This window comes from Lolium perenne, chromosome 1, assembly GCF_019359855.2.
Source record: "Lolium perenne isolate Kyuss_39 chromosome 1, Kyuss_2.0, whole genome shotgun sequence".
NCBI classification, from domain to species: Eukaryota; Viridiplantae; Streptophyta; class Magnoliopsida; order Poales; family Poaceae; genus Lolium; species Lolium perenne.
In genome coordinates, this window is record NC_067244.2 from 33,906,381 (window position 1) to 33,930,338 (window position 23,958).

General features: G+C 42.8%; 1 protein-coding gene across 1 annotated transcript; it reads right to left on the bottom strand.

Annotated features, from left to right (window-relative positions):
- Positions 1 to 456: 456 nt before the first annotated feature.
- On the bottom strand, positions 457 to 16,705 carry LOC127329684 (uncharacterized). The gene is made up of 11 exons (XM_071821342.1): positions 16,700 to 16,705; positions 16,165 to 16,169; positions 15,505 to 15,988; positions 12,536 to 12,783; positions 12,347 to 12,427; positions 12,203 to 12,255; positions 12,019 to 12,099; positions 11,219 to 11,419; positions 11,040 to 11,137; positions 1,502 to 1,671; positions 457 to 1,177 (listed from the first exon to the last, which is right to left on the bottom strand). Exons 1-6 carry the CDS (start codon positions 16,703 to 16,705, stop codon positions 12,207 to 12,209), a joined length of 873 nt encoding a protein of 290 aa, XP_071677443.1. The 3' UTR covers positions 457 to 1,177; positions 1,502 to 1,671; positions 11,040 to 11,137; positions 11,219 to 11,419; positions 12,019 to 12,099; positions 12,203 to 12,206.
- Positions 16,706 to 23,958: the final 7,253 nt, after the last annotated feature.

The following is a 23,958-nucleotide window of genomic DNA, read 5'->3' on the forward strand; positions in this document are numbered from 1 at the left end:
CATGCCATCACACGGCCCCAAACTCACGACGACCGCGAGCCTGCCCGATGTCGCCGCCGCGTTCCATGCCATCACACGGCCCCAGACTCACGACCCCAGACCATCAAAAAGGAATGAAACCTGAACGATATTAATTACATTAAAATCTAGAATTACAAAAAGGAATGAAACCTGAACGATATTAATTACATTAAAATCTAGAATTACCATCTTACCATAGCTCAGTTCTTTTCCAAAACGTCTACAAAACTCCAGGCTAAGGTCATCTTCATCTCAGTCGAGTTCATCCATCTTCATCTCAGTACAGCCGATCCATCTTCAATCTACCACCATGCTGAGTCAATACCTTCTCAGTCGCCACGCCTCCAAGAGGGTAATGGCACCAAGGTAAGTTCCAGCATCACGTTTTACTCATGTTCTTAGCAACACGTTTTACTCATGTTCTTAGCTTCACGCTTTACTCATGTTTCTCCGTTTATACTGCAGTCATGTTACATTCTGCAATGTGGAACAATTGCATATCTACAACAGATCCTGGGAGGCAACTGCGAAACTTATTTCTGGTCGAATAAGAAACAACAGAGGAGGTGATCTAATCTACCATGTTATCCTCGCCGACGAAAATGTAAGTATTCCAACAATTATGATATGTGTGCATAATGAATCAAAAATCCCATGAACAACAATCCATTATGTCACAGTAATACTGGACTGAGTGCATAATGAACAACAATCTTATGATGCTGGTTATTTTTATTTTTACTCAACATCATAAGCTTGTTTACCTGGACTGTCTTGCATCAAATGCCTTGCAACACAAATGTGGGAAGACATGAGTGACTAACAAACAAACCTCGGCACTGGCACTTAAATCACATAACTTAAGAAGTGGTATCTCTAACTCTGTATTACATGGGCATGCATATGTGCACACACAGAGACTAGCATACAAAGGCTCAGAAGATTACCTTGTGAGCTTTCTGAAGTGCATTGCCATAACAGCAGTTGGAGTGGCTAAGCCCAGAGCGCATGGGCATGCAACGACTAGAACAGATATTCCAAACTGCAGAGCAAGCTCAAAACTATCCATTGCCTCCGGAATCCATTGCTGAGGGTAGAGGTGAAGTTGCCCAGGTATGAACCAGCCAAACCATGTAACAAATGCAGCCACCACAACCTTGAAATAAAATGAAACAATGTGAGGTGGAAAAGGTTTTTCCAATAGAGCTACCCTGACAGCAAGAACACACTGGAATATTTGCAGGTATCAAGCAGGGTATGATTTCCCAGAACGAACCTATTTTTTACTGCTGGAAAACTAATAAGATCAGTAAGGAACAGTGTTAAACAAACTATTTTACCAAAATCAAATAAATAAATTTGATGCTCACAAGTTCATCAAACAGGAGTATATGCTCGTCCCTGGCACCAGTATACTATACAACTATCCAAGCCCACGAATAAGAGTGTCCTGAACCAACACTATAAGAGCATCCCGTACCTGAAAAATGCTGCCCCTCCCAAGGTAGCTCCCAGCAGATGTGGTCGACTCCTGTCCGGAGAAGCTGATGTATCGGCAGTACTACTGCTGCTGCTCATCTGCTGATGGTAGAGGTGAAGTTGCCCAGGTATGAACCAGCCAAACCATGTAACAAATGCAGCCACCACAACCTTGAAATAAAATGAAACAATGTGAGGTGGAAAAGGTTTTTCCAATAGAGCTACCCTGACAGCAAGAACACACTGGAATATTTGCAGGTATCAAGCAGGGTATGATTTCCCAGAACGAACCTATTTTTTACTGCTGGAAAACTAATAAGATCAGTAAGGAACAGTGTTAAACAAACTATTTTACCAAAATCAAATAAATAAATTTGATGCTCACAAGTTCATCAAACAGGAGTATATGCTCGTCCCTGGCACCAGTATACTATACAACTATCCAAGCCCACGAATAAGAGTGTCCTGAACCAACACTATAAGAGCATCCCGTACCTGAAAAATGCTGCCCCTCCCAAGGTAGTGTAGGATAACGTTGCATAGAAAACAAAAATTTTCCTACCGCGAACACGCAATCCAAGCCAAGATGCAATCTAGAAGACGGTAGCAACGAGGGGGTATCGAGTCTCACCCTTGAAGAGATTCCAAAGCCTACAAGATGAGGCTCTTGTTGCTGCGGTAGACGTTCACTTGCCGCTTGCAAAAGCGCGTAGAAGATCTTGATCACGATCGCTTCCGGCGCCACGAACGGGCAGCACCTCCGTACTCGGTCACACGTTCGGTTGTTGATGAAGACGACGTCCACCTCCCCGTTCCAGCGGGCAGCGGAAGTAGTAGCTCCTCTTGAATCCGACAGCACGAGGGCGTGGTGTCGGTGGCGGTGTAGAAGTCCAGCGGAGCTTCGCTAAGCTATGCGGGCAATATGGAGGAGAGGAGCTTGGCTAGGGTTTGGGAGGGGTGGCCGGCCACTCTATGGGGGGCGGCCAGCTTATGGTCTTGGGGTGGCCGGCCCCCTCCCTTGGCCCCTCATTATATAGGTGGATCCCAAGTATTGGTGTCCAAGTCTTCGAATAAGACCCGAAACCAAAACCTTCCATAGGAGGGGGCAAACCTAGCCCAACTAGGACTCCCACCCAAAGGTGGGATTCCCACCTCCCATGTGGGGGGTGGCCGGCCCCCTATGGTGGAGTCCACTTGGGACTCCACCCCCACTAGGGCTGGCCGGCCATGGAGGTGGAGTCCCTTGTGGACTCCACCTTCCTTGGTGGTTTCTTCCGGACTTTTCTAGAACCTTCTAGAACCTTCCATAGAACCTTCCGCGACATTTTATTTCACATAAAATGACATCCTATATATGAATCTTATTCTCCGGACCATTCCGGAACTCCTCGTGATGTCCGGGATCTCATCCGGGACTCCGAACAAATATTCCAACTCCATTCCATATTCAAGAACTACCATTTCAACATCCAACTTTAAGTGTGTCACCCTACGGTTCGAGAACTATGCGGACATGGTTGAGTACTTACTCCGACCAATAACCAATAGCGGGATCTGGAGATCCATAATGGCTCCCACATATTCAACGATGACTTTAGTGATCGAATGAACCATTCACATACATTACCAATTCCCTTTGTCTCACGATATTTTACTTGTCCGAGGTTTGATCTTCGGTATCACTCTATACCTTGTTCAACCTCGTCTCCTGACAAGTACTCTTTACTCGTACCGTGGTATGTGGTCTCTTATGAACTCTTTCATATGCTTGCAAGACATTAGACGACATTCCACCGAGAGGGCCCAGAGTATATCTATCCGTCATCGGGATGGACAAATCCCACTGTTGATCCATATGCCTCAACTCATACTTTCCGGATACTTAATCCCACCTTTATAGCCACCCATTTACGCAGTGGTGTTTGGTGTAATCAAAGTACCTTTCCGGTATAAGTGATTTACATGATCTCATGGTCATAAGGACTAGGTAACTATGTATCGAAAGCTTATAGCAAATAACTTAATGACGAGATCTTATGCTACGCTTAATTGGGTGTGTCCATTATATCATTCACACAATGACATAACCTTGTTATTAATAACATCCAATGTTCATGATTATGAAACTAATCATCCATTAATCAACAAGCTAGTTTAAGAGGCATACTAGGGACTTCTTGTTTGTCTACATATCACACATGTACTAATGTTTCGGTTAATACAATTCTAGCATGATATATAAACATTTATCATAAACATAAAGATATAAATAATAACCACTTTATTATTGCCTCTAGGGTATATCTCCTTCAGTCTCCCACTTGCACTAGAGTCAATAATCTAGTTTACATTTGTAAAGATATAACACCTTGGCCTTCTGGTGCTTTATCATATATTGCTCACGGGAGAGGTTTTTAGTCATCGGATCTGACACGCTCAGAAACGTATGTATTTTGTAATTCATTTGCGTCTCAACGCATCACTCATTTCCAAATGAGCTGGCATTAAATATGTTTGATCTTCTGGTGGAACCTTAATTCCATTGTCTGAAATATGTCACTAATATTGTCACACACAATATAGCTTCAAAGTTCTCGACTGTTTAACTACACCAAGTTCTCAAAGAACCTCTTGACTTAACATCCTTTGTCATTGTCAAAACAATGACATACTCTGCCTTCTTTTGTAGAATCCGTCACCATATTTAGAACCCTTCTAAATCTAGCATAGACAACTTCTAGCTCATTGTGCTACCTTTTAAACAACACTTCGTCTAATTTGAGATTTAATTTATATTTTATATGTGATAAAACCAATATCGGTGTAACACCTTACATCGATTTGTTTGTCATTTCTTCATACAAAAATATATATATATATCCTTAGTTCTTCTAAAGTACTCAAGGATATTCTTACTGTCGTCCAATGATCATCATATGAATCATTCTCGGTATATGCTCATAACACTTTATAGCACATGATATCTCGATTGTGTACATATTATTCGTGATCTATAATCACTCATGTGTTTTTAATCATTGAGTGTCGATACACTCAAGTCTTGTTAAACCTTCACATGACAAGAACATTTTCTTAATATTTCTATATTGAACTACTTCAATATCCATCATATGCACTTTGACTTAAACTTATTTATGTGTTTCAATCTATCTTCATAGATCTTGACACTAAATTTGTTTCAGTCCATATCCTTTCATTGAAGTTAATTCTCAATGAAACCTTTTAATCAAGTATATAATTACATCATTTATAACCAACTATATGTCACCTACATAAAGTATTATAAATGTGTCTTAGCGCTCCCACTTAATTTCTTGCAAATGCAAGCCTCTTCATTGTTTCGATGAAATCAAAAACTCTTTGACTATTTCATCTAGTGAAGATTCAAACTCCGCTATACTTACTTCATCAAATTGAAGTTTGTATACCTATCTAGTATTCCACGGATCAAGAAAACTCTTGGTTGTATCTTGTATACACCTTTAATACACACTTCGATAAGTAATGTATTTTGCCATCCTACTAACATATCTCATAAAGGAAATATGTAGTGATTACTAGAATAATCCATATAGACTTTAAGCATTGCTACGGAAGATCTAATCTTGTCGTAGTCAACTCTTTTGAACTTTGTCGTAAACAACTTTTCGACAAGTTAAGCTTCTTCAAGGATATTTCATCCAAGTCCATCAATTTTATAGATCTATTTTCTTTCAAAAAGTATTCATCTATCTTGGATTTCATGGCGTATGGCCATTTTAACTGAGTCGTGGCCCATCATAACTTCTTTGTTTTGTAGTTGGTTTATCATTGTTCAAAATCAATCCTTTGTCCACAAATCATTTATTTGATCACAAAGTAAACCATACCTACAAGGTTCAATATGTACTTCGATCTCCATGGCTAAAACACTTTGTAGTCATGGGAGCCATGATCGTTGTGGCCGCTTTCGAAACCAATTCCGATGCTTTGCGCTACTCGATCATTATGCTCAAAGTTCATAAACCTTATCAAAATATATTGTCCTCCCACTCAAATACTTCACTAGAAACAATTTCTCGGAAATAAGAAACATTGACAAACACTTTTTTCTTTGTCTCGTGGGAAGAATTCCCAATCAAATCTCTCGGGATAACCAACAAAGACATTCATCCGATTTTGGTTGACTATTAGGGTTTATACCCATGCCATAACTTGTATGGTGTCATTTCAACGGATCATGATGATGCTCTATTCAGTGTAAAAGCGGTAGTCACTAAAGCATAATCCACAAAAATATAATGGCATCAATATTTTATCTCATCATTGATCCAACAAAGTTTGGATATATCTCTTGGATACTTCATCATCACTATGATACTCCAAGAAACGTAAGTTGTAGAACAATTTCATAACTCTCTTAGATGTTCGCTAAAACTCGTAATTCAAATATTTCCACCATGATCCAATCATAGATATTTGATTTCTATTACGATGATTTCCACTTCATGCTGAAATTTATTTGAATCCTATTCAAATGTTTCAAACTTTTCCTTATTGAATATATCCACATATATACTCAATTCATTGTTTGAAAGTTTTCATGAAGTAGAAGAATCTTCCGCACACAACTATGCCCATGAACCACATATATCATTATGTATGTTTTCACTAAGTTAGTTGCCTGCTCAACTCTTCGGCCTATGAACGGTATTTCAGTCATTACCTTTTAGAAAAGATTTTGCAAGTGCCAAACGATTCAACAAATCGAATGACTCCAAAAATCCATTTGCATGGAGTTCCTTCATGCGATCCTTTCTAACATGACCTAAATTGCGGTTCCACAAATAAGTGGAATTCAAATCATTTGACTTATGGCATTTTTAGCGTCGTTGTTATGTATGTGTGTTTCACCATTTAAGATTTATAATAACTTATCCATCATACATGGAGTAATGTCATAATTTGAACAACTCATTGTTTTCATTTGACCAGAGCAAAATAACAATTTATTAAGCTCTTTATTATAAATTCTAAGGGCTAGATAGAATGCCAACGACGAATATAATAACACTTTATTTTTGTTCCAGTGCGAACATTCTTATCATATTCCTTGTCGATCACTTAGGCCATTGTATTCTTGAATTGCGTTGTTTTGTATGACACTTCATACCAACCAATATGGTATTAATACCAAAGAATTTCATTGTGTGACTTAACTAGGAATACAACCATAACATGTATATCATTTATATACACCGAGCTAGACTTTCTAGTCTTTTCTTTTCTCGTTGCCAAAATATCTTTTGCGCTTTCTCTTTTAGCTTTCCTCATTATTCGTAAAAACATTTCAACATCAATAACTTCTAGGTTTGTTGGTCAAATACCAATAACCTTGAGGTTCTTACTTTGAAGTTGATCATCATATGACAAGTGTTCTAGATTTCACATATTAGTAACTATGATGAACAATTTCACTCATAATTTTATCCATCAATTCATGACAACTTTTTGAGACCATGTCTCAGACATGCTAGGCTCATAAAGTTTAACCTTAGTATTCGCATGTGCAAATCAGGCTTGCACCCATTGTAAGCACACATAGAATCTATAACACCCGATCATCACGTGATGCTTCAAACGACGAGTCTTAGCAAGCGGTGCATACTAAGGATGATAACTTCATGGATATGCGAATATCATTAGTGCCCCAATAGTCGGAGGATTGTGACGTCTTGCGTCTTCAACCTTCATACATTCCCATAAAACTTATGAGTTTATGTAGTCTCACCAAATTATATTCTATCATCTTGCAATAAGGTCTTAGATATCACATATATCTCATACCTTGATTATTTGAAAACTAAATTTTCAGCTCCTTATTTTTCAAACATATTTGAACTTTCAAGTTTCATGGAGACAAGATAACTTTAGGTACTAATTGAAACCATAGCTCTTTGAATCAACAATGTGAGGTTTACTAAAAGTTTGCAATAGGACTTAATCAATTCTTGATTCTTTAACAATACGGTACCAATCCGTAAAGTTTCTTGTCGATTTTAACAAGATTTCTATCTCAATAACAAGACTAGCGCATAGTAGTAAACGGATGCCAATACTACAAAATTAATTCAAAATACTACTCAGACTATGTTTATGATAATTAGTTCATGTTTTAATCTAATTACTAATGAACTCCCACTTAATACAACATCCCTCATAGTTGTTAAGTGGTACACGATCCAAATCCACTACACCAAAACCGATCATCACGTGAGATGATGTAGCTTCAATGGTGAACATCAACATGTTGATCATATCATCCATATGACTCGTGTTCAACCTTTCGGTTTCCGTTGTCCCGAGGCCATGTCACGTACATGCTAGGCTCGTCAAGCAAACCCAAGTATTCCGCGTGTGCAACATGGCTTACACCCGTTGTATGTCAAGTTTATCACACCCGATCATCACGAGATGCTTCAAAACGTCGAACAATGCAACGGTGCATACGAGGGAAGAACACTTTATTATCTTGATATTAATGTGAGGGATCATCTTATAATGCTACCGTCGCGATCTAAGCAAAATAAGATGCATAAAAGGATTAACATCACATGCAGTTCATATGTGATATGATATGGCCCTTTTGTCTTTGCGCCTTTGATCTTCATCTCCAAAGCACGGATATGATCTCCATCATCTTCGGGCATGATCTCCATCATCGTCGGTGTAGCGTCAAGGTTCATGGCGCCGTCTTCATGGTTGTTCACCTCATGTAGCAACTATAACAACTACTTTGAAATACTACTCAACATGAAAATTAAAGACAACCATAAGGCTCCCCGGTTGCCACAACACAATAATGATCATCTCATACATATTCATCATCATATCATGGCCATATCACATCACCAAACCCCGCAAAAACAAGTTAGACGTCTCTAATTTGGTTTGCATATTTTACGTGGTTTAGGGTTTTCGAGAGAGATCTAATCTACCTACGAACATGAACCACAACGTTGATACTAATGTTTTCAATAGAAGAGTAAATTGAATCTTCACTATAGTAGGAGAGACAGACACCCGCAAAGCCTCTTATGCAATACAAGTTGCATGTCAAACGAGGAACAAGTCTCATGAACGCGGTCATGTAAAGTTAGTCCGAGCCGCTTCATCCCACTATGCCACAAAGATGCAAAGTACTCAAACTAAAGATAACAAGAGCATCAACGCCCACAAACCATTGTGTTCTACTCGTGCAACCATCTATGCATAGATACGGCTCGATACCACCGTAGGATAACGTTGCATAGAAAACAAAAATTTTCCTACCGCGAACACGCAATCCAAGCCAAGATGCAATCTAGAAGACGGTAGCAACGAGGGGGTATCGAGTCTCACCCTTGAAGAGATTCCAAAGCCTACAAGATGAGGCTCTTGTTGCCGCGGTAGACGTTCACTTGCCGCTTGCAAAAGCGCGTAGAAGATCTTGATCACGATCGCTTCCGGCGCCACGAACGGCGGCACCTCCGTACTCGGTCACACGTTCGGTTGTTGATGAAGACGACGTCCACCTCCCCGTTCCGGCGGGCAGCGGAAGTAGTAGCTCCTTCTTGAATCCGACAACACGAGGGCGTGGTGTCGGTGGCGGTGTAGAAGTCCACGGAGCTTCGCTAAGCTATGCGGGCAATATGGAGGAGAGGAGCTTGGCTAGGGTTTGGGAGGGTGGCCGGCCACTCTATGGGGCGGCCGCCTTATGGTCTTGGGGTGGCCGGCCCCTCCCTTGGCCCCTCATTATATAGGTGGATCCCAAGTATTGGTGTCCAAGTCTTCGAATAAGACCCGAAACCAAAACCTTCCATAGGAGGGGGCAAACCTAGCCCAACTAGGACTCCCACCCAAAGGTGGGATTCCCACCTCCCATGTGGGGTGGTCGGCCCCCTATGGTGGAGTCCACTTGGGACTCCACCCCCACTAGGGTCGGCCGGCCATGGAGGTGGAGTCCCTTGTGGACTCCACCTTCCTTGGTGGTTTCTTCGGACTTTTCTAGAACCTTCTAGAACCTTCCATAGAACCTTCCGCGACATTTTATTTCACATAAAATGACATCCTATATATGAATCTTATTCTAGGACCATTCCTAACTCCTCGTGATGTCCGGGATCTCATCCGGACTCCGAACAAATATTCCAACTCCATTCCATATTCAAGAACTACCATTTCAACATCCAACTTTAAGTGTGTCACCCTACGGTTCGAGAACTATGCGGACATGGTTGAGTACTTACTCCGACCAATAACCAATAGCGGGATCTGGAGATCCATAATGGCTCCCACATATTCAACGATGACTTTAGTGATCGAATGAACCATTCACATACATTACCAATTCCCTTTGTCTCACGATATTTTACTTGTCCGAGGTTTGATCTTCGGTATCACTCTATACCTTGTTCAACCTCGTCTCCTGACAAGTACTCTTTACTAAATCGTGGTATGTGGTCTCTTATGAACTCTTTCATATGCTTGCAAGACATTAGACGACATTCCACCGAGAGGGCCCAGAGTATATCTATCCGTCATCGGGATGGACAAATCCCACTGTTGATCCATATGCCTCAACTCATACTTTCCGGATACTTAATCCCACCTTTATAGCCACCCATTTACGCAGTGGTGTTTGGTGTAATCAAAGTACCTTTCCGGTATAAGTGATTTACATGATCTCATGGTCATAAGGACTAGGTAACTATGTATCGAAAGCTTATAGCAAATAACTTAATGACGAGATCTTATGCTACGCTTAATTGGGTGTGTCCATTATATCATTCACACAATGACATAACCTTGTTATTAATAACATCCAATGTTCATGATTATGAAACTAATCATCCATTAATCAACAAGTTAGTTTAAGAGGCATACTAGGGACTTCTTGTTTGTCTACATATCACACATGTACTAATGTTTCGGTTAATACAATTCTAGCATGATATATAAACATTTATCATAAACATAAAGATATAAATAATAACCACTTTATTATTGCCTCTAGGGTATATCTCCTTCAGGTAGCTCCCAGCAGATGTGGTCGACTCCTGTCCGGAGAAGCTGATGTATCGGCAGTACTACTGCTGCTGCTCATCTGCTGATGGTAGAGGTGAAGTTGCCCAGGTATGAACCAGCCAAACCATGTACAAATGCAACCACCACAACCTTGAAATAAAATGAAACAATGTGAGGTGGAAAAGGTTTTTCCAATAGAGCTACCCTGACAGCAAGAACACACTGGAATATTTGCAGGTATCAAGCAGGGTATGATTTCCCAAAACGAACCTAATTTTTACTGCTGGAAAACTAATAAGATCAGTAAGGAACAGTGTTAAACAAACTATTTTACCAAATCAAATAAATAAATTTGATGCTCACAAGTTCATCAAACAGGAGTATATGCTCGTCCCTGGCACCAGTATACTATACAGCTATCCAAGCCCACGAATAAGAGTGTCCTGAACCAACACTATAAGAGCATCCCGTACCTGAAAACTGCTGCCCCTCCCAAGGTAGCTCCCAACAGATGTGGTCGACTCCTGTCCGGAGAAGCTGATGTATCGGCGGTACTACTACTTCTGCTCATCTACAGATAAACAATTTTTTCAGTCTATAAAACTGAACCAGGGGAACAAAAAGAATAGCTTTTCTTCCCCAGCTATCATACTTTCATTAACATAGCTTTGGCCTCTGAAGTAACTGGGTGCTGATCTCCATTTCTGAGATGATACTTCCATCCTTGTCGAAAGTGAAAAGTACAGCTGTTTCAGGTGCAAGTTCTGTCAACTTTGACAAAGCGTCTGATGTCTTCCCCTTTGCCACCACCTCAAGGTATTTTCCCAGCAATATAAAAGATACCAACATAGAACTATAAGACAATAAGACAAACAGAAAATAACATATTTGCACATGACAGGACAATGTATCCGCGCGGCATGGAATTCCTAATTATTTCAACGCGAAGATTTATTCATATGGAGGGGCACCTTTATTAGAGTAAATCATCATAGTATCTAAACTCTATATGGCAAAAAGGTGTTCTAGCATACAAGCGATTTATATCAACAAAACTAAGACTTGATTGTTTCAGAAGAAAAAAGCTCCAGAAAGAATGGGGCGCAAACGGACAAGTACACCTGAACACTTATTTGCACCTTGAGCATTATACTGATGTTAAGCTATGAGCTAACAATAACCGGGGAATGTGTTTGTTTGTTTGTTTGTTTGTTTCAAAAGCATATGCTTTCTTCATAGATATTAAACACCCCACTCGGCCTAGAATATATTCTTAAAATAACAGAAGCTGTTTGGTTGATCTGTGTTTCACTGTTGACAGTAAATATATTCTTAAAATAACAGAAGCTGTTTGGTTGATGTGTGTTTCACTGTTGACAGTATATATATTCTTAAAATGAAGCAAAATAAGATAAAAGAAGAAGAATGATGGGACCAAGAGTGATTGTGTACCTGACATAAGGATTGCAATGCTTGATAATCTCATTGTATATGACAGTCCCTAGAAAGCTATATTCCTTCAGTCAATATGTCCTACAGTAAAACAAATATTCAGAACTACAAGGTAACTCCTGCTTGACACTCATGACACAGGCAGTATAAAGTAACATAGATTTACATGGAAGATAATCCTCACCAATTCAGATGGAGTGACCGCTCCGAGCCTCTAAATCAGCCAGTAAGGCATGCCTAAAATCAATTACAAATGTCAGGTATCATAACTGGGCAAACATAGGAAAGTAGATTAACCAAAGCTACTCTTGTAAACTTATTAACCTGCCTGAGCTGCTCCTGTAAACGCTGAAAACTTCCGCTCGTGTTTCTTCGGGTCCTCCTTCTCCTTCGCATCCTTCTTAGGTACCTAGCATTGGTGAACAAAATGTTACGATGACACATGCGTTTAACGCTGGAAGCCTGGAAGGTAGTGTATCCCGATGACTTTTGGACAAACGCCTAGAAAAATACCAACCTTTTCTTTTGCTTTTCATGACTGGCTTCCACCGGGGCCAAACACCAGTTTTCCCGTGGTTTTACGTGGTGCGGTGCTCTGTGATGTGGAGGCTGAGGTTGTTGAGGACTGCACACTGTTGGTCGCATTGGCTTGCCGCGTTGCAGGCGAAGAGGATGAACCTTCCAGATCTTTAGGGGCCTTCCCATCCAGGCGCCTTCCAGGACCTGTGAAGGGGGTGAACTTTGGTTCCTCTTCAACTGGGGCCTCTGCACCAGGAACATGAAGGTCCTTTTTTACTAATGAATGGCAAAATAAGTTAATGTATCCTAACAGCTACTCCCTCCTTGCAATAATATAGAGCGCATTAAATTGCGTGAAAGTCAAACAAAACTAACTTTGACCAAGTTTGTTGAGAAAACTATCTATACCTACAATACCCAACATATATCATATTAAAATACATCTATACCTACTTCTTGATGAATCTAGAGTGATATTCATTGGATGTTCTAGATGTTGATATTTTTTCATATAAACTTGATGAAAGTTGACCTGCATTGACTTTCAAAATACAAAATACGCTATGTATTTTGGCATAGAGGGAGTACTAATGCCCGTGCATACTCACTTCGTTCAAAACATAAGGCGTAGTTTCACTGCTCAAATCAATGCTTTGGCCAATAATTGAACCAAAAGCACTCGGTTATGATTGGGAATTTTGAACGATTAACAAATATTGTACAAAAGCTTCATGGTCAAAGTCCAAATATGGAGAGCCAAAATATGCCCAACATTTTAAAACAAAGTAGTATGAGTTGGCTGCCAGACAAATACTACACCCTACACACTTCAAAACAAAGTATGAGTTTAGCAACATAATGGACTACAAACAAGATAAACATATTCTTGACTGATTTTAAGGGTATTTTAGTTACTTGACTAATACCTACGTATGAAGATGTCACATACATCGAATAAGCAAAGAATTGTAAAGTAAAACTTAGAAATAACAATTACATAGCTAGATTTTGAAAACTCACAAGTTCAGGGATGCAATAAGATCTTTATTGGTGTAGCTAAGCCCAGCATTGTATTTGGTCAGATTCTTGGTGGCAGTATCAAGTGAGACATCAGCACCAACAGCTAGAGCGCTATTTCCAAATGCAGCAGAGAGGTTGACAACAGGATTAGCAGTCAAACAAATGCTTGCATTAATACCAGCGTAATCATGCAAGTACTGGAGCTCGACCTGCAAAGAAAGGGTAAAAAATCAAACTAAGCAATAAATTTCCAGTACGATACGAATACATCGAGGGTCAGAACACTACCTTTCCAGATTTCTGATCAGGAACAACAAAGCTGAAGATGGTCTTCAGCCCTGGCGCCGCATACTCATCAGCGGTAATTGTAGTAATGACCTGCCAAATAGATCAGCAGAGTCAGTACCAAGACTTTGAAGTCACGGCAAAATGATTACAATGTTAGTCAGCCAGACAGCAAACTGGTCACAGTTATCTCACCATAAGTATGGATATTGGAGGAATTGTTTGCACAATACAACATATCAGATACAAGTATATATAGAGAGAGACTGAGAGAGGGATGTACATTTGAGGCTGAGTTGGCCTTCACATCTACAGTGATTCCCTTGTTCTTGATCTATGATTGGATCTCACCGAGTATCAGATCACCCTTCTTTGTACTGGTAGCAGTAATTGCCTGCATAGAGAAATTCAAAGGAATGTAAAAAAAATTATAGAGCTTACATATAGGTATGGCACTGTTACAAGAATCTATCAAAATAACGTGATACAAGAAAAAGTAATATCAAGGGGAAACTAAGGCATGCAAAACATTATACCAGTGAAGCATATACTATACTATGTTACTTTTTCATTATAATGACCCTGCACACAAAGGTTGTTCTAAGAATCGGGTGCATCCACCACGCTAATTTGCAAAATACATCATAAGTTAAAGAGCATGACATTGATGAAAGCATAATTTCAGATGTAGATCACTACTTGGATCAGACCATATCTTTAATATCAAAACTCAGACTTCTTGCAATAATATCTTAAAGAGGATATTTTAGGAGGCAATTCTCAAAGTTAAACTGTACCAAGGCACAGATCGTTTGAATGCCTAAGAGTTTTCAAGTAATAAATAGAGGAACAATAGCAGATGACATTGGTCTTTCATGTTTGGACTTTGGACAAATACAGATAATGCAGTCGCATACCTCTACTCCAACTTTAGTCGGTGAAGAATCTTCAGCAAAGGGCGAGAGAACGGTTACTCTAGGTGGTAATCTTGTATCAAACATTCTAAGAGATAACTCAAACAGTTCTTCTAACACGTTGTCTACTATACTCGATGTTTCCAAACCAAGTTCCCTGAAATATTTTATGAACACATCAGAGAAACAAGAAATATACCAACAATAATTCACCAAGATCCATTACTCCATCTTGCCCTTGAATACAACCGTTTGTTTAAAAAAAATTATTATCTTGTCATAAAGTATTATGCAGCCCAGCATTGTTCTGTTACAAAGTAGTACATCAACATATTTAATTTTGCTTTCTAAACTATAAACTGTAAACTGTATGAAAGGCACTGGCAGGTAAATTTTATTAAAATACAAACAGATATTTACAAGAGAGGAGGGATGCACAACGGGGAAGATGTCTAACCAAGGGAGTCAAACCAAATCTGTCAAGGATACACAAGACCCTCTATCATTCCAAATGAAAGGGAAAATGAGAAACCTTGGCGTTCCTTTTTTTTTTCCAAATGTCCCAGGAAGAAAGGTTTTTGCTGAAGGCGATTTAGGCCATGCTGATCATGTGATTGCTGATGTCTAGCTGAACACCGACAGCTTGCCAGCAGGAGGTGCTGAAGGGGCAATTCCAAATAGATTACCGCTGGTTTCTAGGCTGCCAGAGGTACAGAGGACACGGGTTGGAGACGCGAAATGTCCGTACCTGCGCACGCCCGCGGCCGCCCCTGGCTAGAGGTTGCCCAGCCGCGCCATGGCCGAGCTCGCCTTCGCCGCCCCTCGAGGAGCTCGCCCGCGCCGCCCCATCGCGGAGCTCGTCGGCGCCGGCATCTCGCCGTGGTCGCCCGCGCCGGCTATGGCGTACCTCACCCGTGCCGTCCCTGGAGGATCTCTCCCGCGCCGCCCCTAGCTGGCTCGCCTGCTCCGTGCCATGGCCGAGCTCGCCCTCGCAGCCCCTCGAGGAGCTTGCCCGCGATGCCCCGTCGCGGAGCTCGTCTGGCACCTGGCCGTGGTCACCCACGCCGGCCACGTCGGAGCTTGCCCTCGCCGCCCCTGGTGGTTGGTGGAAACGCGGTGGGGAATGGGGAATTGAGTGGGAGAGGGAGAGACTGGGAGTGGGAGAGAGTGGTTGTTGTTTTTTTTGCCAACAGTCGAAAAAATTAGACCACTGAGATTGTTTCCGTTCACCACTTCCATGCGAATTTACAAAGCATTTCCTATTATATTATACCCCTACACTACCGTGATTCCCTTTATTTGTTCTAGATACATCTATATTAGAGTCAATTAATATGAACCGGAGGGAGTACTTTTATTGTTAGATGAACGTGAACTTCTTCTCGCATGAGAAAACAAAAACATGTACTGTACCTGCAAAAACAAATCAAAATGAAGACTGAAATTAGTCCTTACTCCCCTAAACTTTAATGTATTTACACTGGATTTACATGCAATTTACGAAAAAACTGATGTATTTATAGTGGTATTTTACAAAAAAAAAACTCATAATCTATAGTGGATTTACTGAGATTTGCGGAAAAAATCATGTATTTACAGTGTATTTAAGGGAAAAATCATGTATTTACAGTGATTTTATAGTGCTATATACAGTGGTATTTATGAAAAAACTCAGGTGTTTTCATTTATACTTACAGTAGAACTTCCAATGGTATTTTAAGGGAAACTCATGTTGATTAACATGAGATCTATGTATTTTTATTTGTATATGTATACAATTCTTTTTAGCATAGGTCGGGAGTGGGAGAGACTGGGACGACGTCAGTTTGGTATATGGGCTCGTGGACGGAAGGTGCCGAGCTGGGTCGGCTTTCGGCCTGGGGCTCGGTTCGTTTCTTTTTTTTTCTAGAAGATTACTTTCCTTCCCCTAAAAAAAAGATTACTTTCATATCTTCTGAGTTATACTACTGAACATTCCGCGTGTCCGCGCCTCCGTCTCTCCCTCTCCCTCTCTCCACCGCTCTGCCTCCCACGCTGACGCTCCGCCTCCGACTCCGGCAAGATGCCTCCGCGCCGGCGCTCCGCCTCCGGCTACCGCGGCGTCCGCTTCGACGCGGAGATCGCTCCGGCGAGGAGCGTATCCGCCTCGGAACGTTCTACACCACGCACGAGGCAGCGCGGGCCTACGACGCCGTCGCCTGGCGCCTCAGCCACCCGCGCCGGCAAATGAACTTCAACGACGTTTGGACGTGCGAGCAGGCGGAGATGCTCGCGCCGCCATCGCCGGCCGTCACGACCGAGCAGCGGAGGCGCGCTCGCGAGCTCGAGCAACGCCTGCGCGTCGCGGAGCAGGATGAGCGCCTCCGCCTCGAGTGGGCGCGCGTGTTCCCGGAGGACGTCGCCGCCATGGAAGCTTTCTACGCTCAGAAGAAAGAGGAGAAGGCGAAAGCGGCGGCGAAGAAGAAGGCCGACCACGAGAAGTGCCGCGCTGAGTCAGCGGCGAGGAAGGCCGAGAGGGTGGACAAGGCGGCGCGGAGGGCGAGGAGGGCGGAGGAGAAGAAGAGAGGCGCCGGACCGTCCACGAACATGCCCACCTCCTCCTCCTCCTTCGAGTGGACGACCACTCCGGTCTCCGACACGACTCCGGCTAGCGGATCGTCGGACTACGACTGGGAGGACTTGGAGTAGATTAGTTTAGTTTAATATATTTCGTAATTTTTAGTTAAATTTTCATAATTTATTTGATTCGTTTTGAATGATATACAATCAAACTAGCCGTTCGTGTGGTCGCGCGCTGTATTTTGCCGCATCCGCCGGAGGGCCAATTTTACCGCCCGCGCACGTGCTACTTTTTGGTGCGTCCGGCGGGGCAAAGTTCGGCCAAACGCCCGCCAACCGTTTACAGCGTGACGGAAGAGAGGTTTAGCGCGCCGAATTTTTGAGCGTTTGTTGGAGATGCTCTTACCCCATGCAGAAATTTCAAACCCACTTCAACAGTAAAACAAAATGTCAAATGGTTATCCCTCCATAGGAAAACCAAACCTCCATAGCAAATGAGGTATTTGACGTATGCCAAATCAAAAAACCCTCAATGCTTCACCATGCTCATCCTTAGAGAAAAACAACATATTTTTCTGAAGCTCAAACTGCATTAAACTGAGACTAACACACTGAATAAATTTGCAAGTGACTAAATTTAGTTTTCAGATAACAATTTGTTTACACAAAATATCAAATGAACAACAGGCAACAGTCAACACAGTGCCTCCCTTATTTATGCAGCTTGCAACAATGCGCAGTATATCCCTTCGTTGTACTCTGACAGTGATATTCTGCAATACAAAAAAATAATTAAATAAACTCAACACCAAAAACCTGAAAATTGTAAGTACGGGCATTGTTGTGGGCATTGTTGTGACTATGTATTAAGTTCTTCTATGATACAGTTCAACCAACATTCGGTCCTCTTTTTTATTGTCTATACTTTGCTACTCTATGTACCCACCTAGAAATCTATTTTCAAAATTTCATATATGATATTTGAATTATATATGTGTATTGAAAAATATAATTTGAGGACCCGTAGCAACGCACGGGCATTTGTACTAGTAACCCCTCAAATTCGGAGAAATTAACCCCCATCCCTCTCCCCAGCTGACACGAACCAGCACATCCCCACGACCGCTCCGTCCCCCACGTTCGTCGCTCCACCTCGCCGACGAGGGGTCGTTCCCCCAGATGCATCCGCTGCTGCCACATAGGGAGAGGAGGCAAGGGGGTAACATTACTCCCCGATTCGCCCCCACCCAGCGGGTCCACGCTTGCGCCGGGCAGAGAGAAGGGCGGAGGGAGGGGGTGTGAAGAAGGGAGGAGTAGCAGTGCTGCTGGTGAGTTGCAGGGGTGGGGAGGGGATAGCTTTAGCCCCATGTCCATGTGTCGGGACCTGTGTTTTCCGTCAGTTATCTCTGTAACCAGTTAGTTCCTGTGGCTTTTATCTCCTGTTTTACTTAACGCCTTAAGCGTGTTTTCAGACTTGTAATGACTATCTCTAAACTAAGCATGGTCCTGCTCTTAGTGTTATAAGAGGGCAGGAGAGGGTGGATGGGCGGCATGCTAATAAAAAACCTATAATTCCTGTCTCTGTTTTTCCCCTTCGTGTATCCTCTGAGCCGCCGGGCTCCTTCTCTTCTATGTATCCTTCTCTGTATCCTTCAGATTGGCGTCGGTGACCTCCAGGTCCTGACAAGTTGGTACCAGAGCCGACGGCCCTCGGACCCCAAGCCGCACCGGCGGCGTTTTACCCTCCCTCCCTCCCAAGCTCGCACCAGCGAAGTTCTTCCCTATCCTCCCACCCACGGCGGCCACTTCCCCAGTTCATCGATGTCCGACGGCATCAAATCACGGGCCTCGTCCAGGTCCCGTACCTCGTCTCGCGAAAGGAATCTCGACGGGCCGATCCTTGGCTCGGCTTCAACTACGGACGCCGAACTCGCCGCCTTGCGGGCTCAGCAGCGGTCAGAGCGTGATGCGCGCTCAGTCGGACGCCGCCTCCGCAACTATCAGGCAGAGTCGTCCGCGGCCATCAACCTCCTCACCAGTCAGATGGAGAACATGACGGTGATGATGGCAAGGATGCAGACCAGCATCGACCGGCTTGCGCCACAGGAAGGTACGAACACCCCTGACACTGGTCAAGTTCCAAGCTTTGTCACTCCCCCACCACGAGCAAACACCCAGCTTTCGCCTATTCCCGAAGTTCAGACGCCCAAAACCACGACATCCACCCCAAATCCCCCACCTTTTCCACCGAATTTAGGCCGCCTAACCCCAGCCCAATTACCACTTCCGCCTAGCACATCAGATGTTCGACTGAAGTCCGTAGTGTCGGAAAGTGAGCCAATTGTGTCTACGACAGTGACATCGTCATCGCAACCAAGCTTGGTGCAGCGCACCAATCCCACCACTCAGCCACACTACTACCAACAGCAACCACCATCCACAAGCATCAACCAAAACCCTACACCGCCACCAAACCCCGCCTCCACCCTATACCAGCCACAAACCCCAAATTCCCAACACCCACCACAGCCACTCCAGAACCAACAACTTCCCCCATCCAACATGCCCCAACACCCAACATATAGCCAGCCACACTACCAACACCACACACCTTCCCAAAACCGCTTTCCTCCTCCACCGACACCCAATGGTTCTCAGCAGTACCACCATCATAACAATAGTGAAGTGCATCTTAGAACACCACATGTAGAATTGCCTGTTTTCACGGGAGAAGCACCTCGGGCTTGGCTACTGGAATGTGAAGATGTATTTAATCTGGTGGAGATTCCCCCTGCAAACAGAGTAAAATGGGGACTAGCACATATTAGAGGGCAGGCTAAGACATGGATAAGTAGCTCGGGAATTTCACTGCAGACTTTGTCCTGGCAGGAATTGAGCCGAGTACTAATTGAGAGATTCCCAGACAACACACTCAATGATCCAATGGATCAGCTCCAGCTCTTGAAGCAAGTCAATACTGTCAACTCCTATATTGATTTGTACGAGTCTTGGATGACACAAATGAAGCGAGAGCGCAGTTACTTGCCGCTAGATTTCTTTGTGGACAGGTTTGTTAGTGGGTTGAAGGACAGCATCAAGCATATGGTGCAATGCCAGAAGCCGGATACCTTGCTCTCTGCTTACTGGTACGCGAGAAAGTATGAACAAGCTTACCTGTTAAATGTGAAAAAGGCAGCACCAGCAGCTCCGGCGCCTAGAGCATACCCTCAACAACAAAATCAAAGACCACCAGCTCGAGACAACCGCAACAGACCACCATTGCAGAACAGAGAACATCGACAATGTTGGTACTGCAATGAAAGATTCTTCCTGGGCCACAGGTGCCCACAAATGCAGCGTGCTCTTAATGCCATCGAGCTACAAGGTTATGAAGAGGAGGATGAACAACCACTGCCATTGTTGATAGACCCTCCACCACCACTGATCCAACAAGTCCCTCCGCAAAATATCCCAGCACCTGTGCTTCAACCTGTGCATCAACCAGAAGTGGTGCAACAAGCAGCTCAGCATGAGGAAGCCGCAATGTGCATATCAGCAGCAGCATACAAGGGATGTACCGGTGAATCCACTATATCCTTATTGCTCAATGTCAACAAAGCTCAAGCCATAGCATTGGCAGATACTGGCAGTACTAGCACCTTCATGGATGTGGCCTTTGCAAAGCGACACAAGATACCATTGACAACAACTAAAGAAAGAACAGTGAAAGTAGCTGGAGGTGGCATTCTAACTTCTGATTCAGTGGCTTATAACTGCAAGTTCAGTATTCAAGGACACCAGTTTGTCACAAACTTCAGAATACTGGAACTCCAGGGATCTGACATCATCCTAGGAGTCAATTGGTTCAAGGAACATAATCCAGTGACTTTTGATTTCATTGGCAGGCAACTGACCATAGGAGTGCAAGGAAAATTGTTGACCTTCAAGGATCATCTATTTCCACAAGACAAACTGATCATATCTTCTGATCAATGCAACAAGTTAATTGCAAATGGTGCTACAGGGTATATGTTATGGTATGCAGCAGATGAGAAGGATCAAGATGTAACTAACAAAAACACACCGGTGTCCAACCCAGTGAACAAGCTCTTACAACAATTTCAAGATATATTTGAAGCACCAACTGGGCTACCTCCACAACGTGCCGGCGATCATCAAATACCACTACTACCTGGTGCAAAGCCACCTAACATCAGACCGTACAGAATGTCTCACAGTCAAAAAGATACAGTGGAGCAAATTATTCAGGAAATGTTGAGGAACAAAGAAATCAGAATCAGTACAAGCCCATACTCATCTCCTATCATCTTGGTCAAAAAGAAAGACAAGTCATGGAGGTTATGTACTGACTTCAGAGGGCTAAATGAGCAAACAGTTAAAAACAAGTTTCCCATACCAGTTATAGAGGATCTTTTGGATGAATTGCAAGGTGCTGTTATTTTCTCCAAATTCGACCTCAGATCTGGCTACCATCAAATACGAATGAATGAAGCGGATATTCACAAAACGGCCTTCTCCACTCACTTGGGACATTATGAGTACATGGTAATGCCTTTTGGGTTATGCAATGCACCTGCGACCTTCCAACAACTCATGAATACTATCTTCTCTCCATACTTGCGCAAGTTTGTTCTGGTTTTCTTCGACGACATACTTGTTTACAGTAAAAGCAGAGAAGAACATGTGCAACACTTGGAGATTGTTCTCAGTGTCTTTCGACAGCACCAACTCAAAGCCAAAATGTCCAAGTGTCAATTCGAGCAACCTCAAGTGGAATACCTCGGGCATATTATTTCTGGCAACGGTGTTGCAACTGATCCATCAAAAATAATGGACATTGTCAACTGGAAAACCCCACAATCAGTGAAGCAACTTAGAGGATTCTTGGGGCTAACTGGGTATTACAGGCGTTTCATTCCAAAATATGCTCTCATTTGCCAACCCTTGCACACTGCCTTGAAGAAAAATAGCTACCAGTGGGGAACAGAACAGCAAACTGCCTTTGAGCAACTGAAATCAGTCATGTCTCATCCTCCCTTGCTAGCCCTGCCCAATTTTGATATACCTTTCACTCTGGAAACTGATGCGTGTGATTCAGGACTAGGAGCAGTATTGATGCAACAGTCCAGGCCACTGGCATTCTTCAGTAAAGCTTTGGGTCCCAAAAACTGTGCAAAATCAGTGTATGAAAAGGAAGCCATGGCCATCTTGGAAGCTTTACGCAAATGGAGACACTACTTCCTGGGCAACAAGCTCATCATTAAAACGGATCAATCTAGTCTCAAGTACTTGGCCAGTCAGAGACTGCTTGAGGGCATTCAACACAAGCTAATGCTCAAACTTCTTGAATTTGATTTCTCCATACAATACAAGAAAGGAAGTGAGAACTTGGCAGCAGATGCATTGTCAAGAAAGTATCAAGAATCTGAGCAACAACATAGCTGTACTTCTGAACAGCTCATTTGCACAACAATTTCGGTGGCTGTTCCAACCTGGATGACAGAGATCACCAAGTCTTATGTTGGCGATCAGCACAGTACCAAACTGCTATAAGATCTAACAGTAGATCCAACCAGCCATTCAAACTACACTGCTCAGTCAGGAATAATCAGATACAAGGGACGACTGTATGTCGGTTCTACTACTGACCTCAAACAAAAAGTGTTTGACTCCTTCCATTCATCTGCCTTTGGAGGCCATTCTGGGATCCGAGTCACTTACCATAAGCTGAAACACATGTTTTATTGGCCAAAGCTCAAGCAATATGTGACCGAACAAGTGGCAGCTTGCCCTATCTGTCAAATATCCAAAACTGAAAAGGTTCAGTATCCTGGACTTCTTGATCCACTTCCCATACCAAAGTCTAAATGGTCGGAAATTAGCATGGATTTCGTGGAGGGCTTACCTAAATCGGATGGCAAGGATGTTGTATTGGTGGTAGTGGATCGACTCACCAAATATGCTCACTTTTTACCGCTATCCCATCCATATACTGTGCACAAAGTGGCTGATCTGTTTATCAACAATATCATCAAGCTCCATGGACCTCCCACTGTCATTACAACGGACAGAGACAGCTTATTTCTTAGCAAACTGTGGACTGAAATATTCACTGCAATGAAAATATCATTGCATTTCTCCACTTCATACCATCCAGAATCAGATGGGCAAACAGAACGGGTCAACCAATGCATGGAACAATATCTACGATGCATGGCTTTCCAAGAACCAACTAAGTGGTGCAAATACCTTCCAGCGGCAGAATTCTGGTATAACAGCAACTTCCATACAGCTATTCAGATGAGTCCCTTTGAAGCTCTCTATGAATATTCACCTCCAGTGTTGAATGAGCTGGTGGGAGTAGCATCCCTCTCACAGGAAGCCCAGGATACCTTGGCTGATAAGCAGAAAATGGTAACATTGCTACAGCAGAACCTGACTAAAGCACAAAATAATATGAAGAAATATGCTGATCAAAACAGGACACCAAGGTCCTTTGAATTGGGCGAGATGGTCTATTTGAAAATGATGCCACAGCGAGAGAAAGCTTTAGGTCAGGGAAATCCATTGAAGTTGGCTTCTAAATGGTACGGCCCTTTTAAGATCATCCAAGCAGTTGGCA

Excerpts from the sequence above, each read along its gene's own strand:
- LOC127329684 (XM_071821342.1), bottom strand. Across the intron at positions 12,784-15,504 it reads GCGGCCGCGGGCGTGCGCAG|AGGCCCCAGTTGAAGAGGAA; the intron begins GTACGGACATTT and ends TTCCTGGTGCAG. Across the intron at positions 12,256-12,346 it reads CGTTTACAGGAGCAGCTCAG|GCATGCCTTACTGGCTGATT; the intron begins GCAGGTTAATAA and ends AATTGATTTTAG.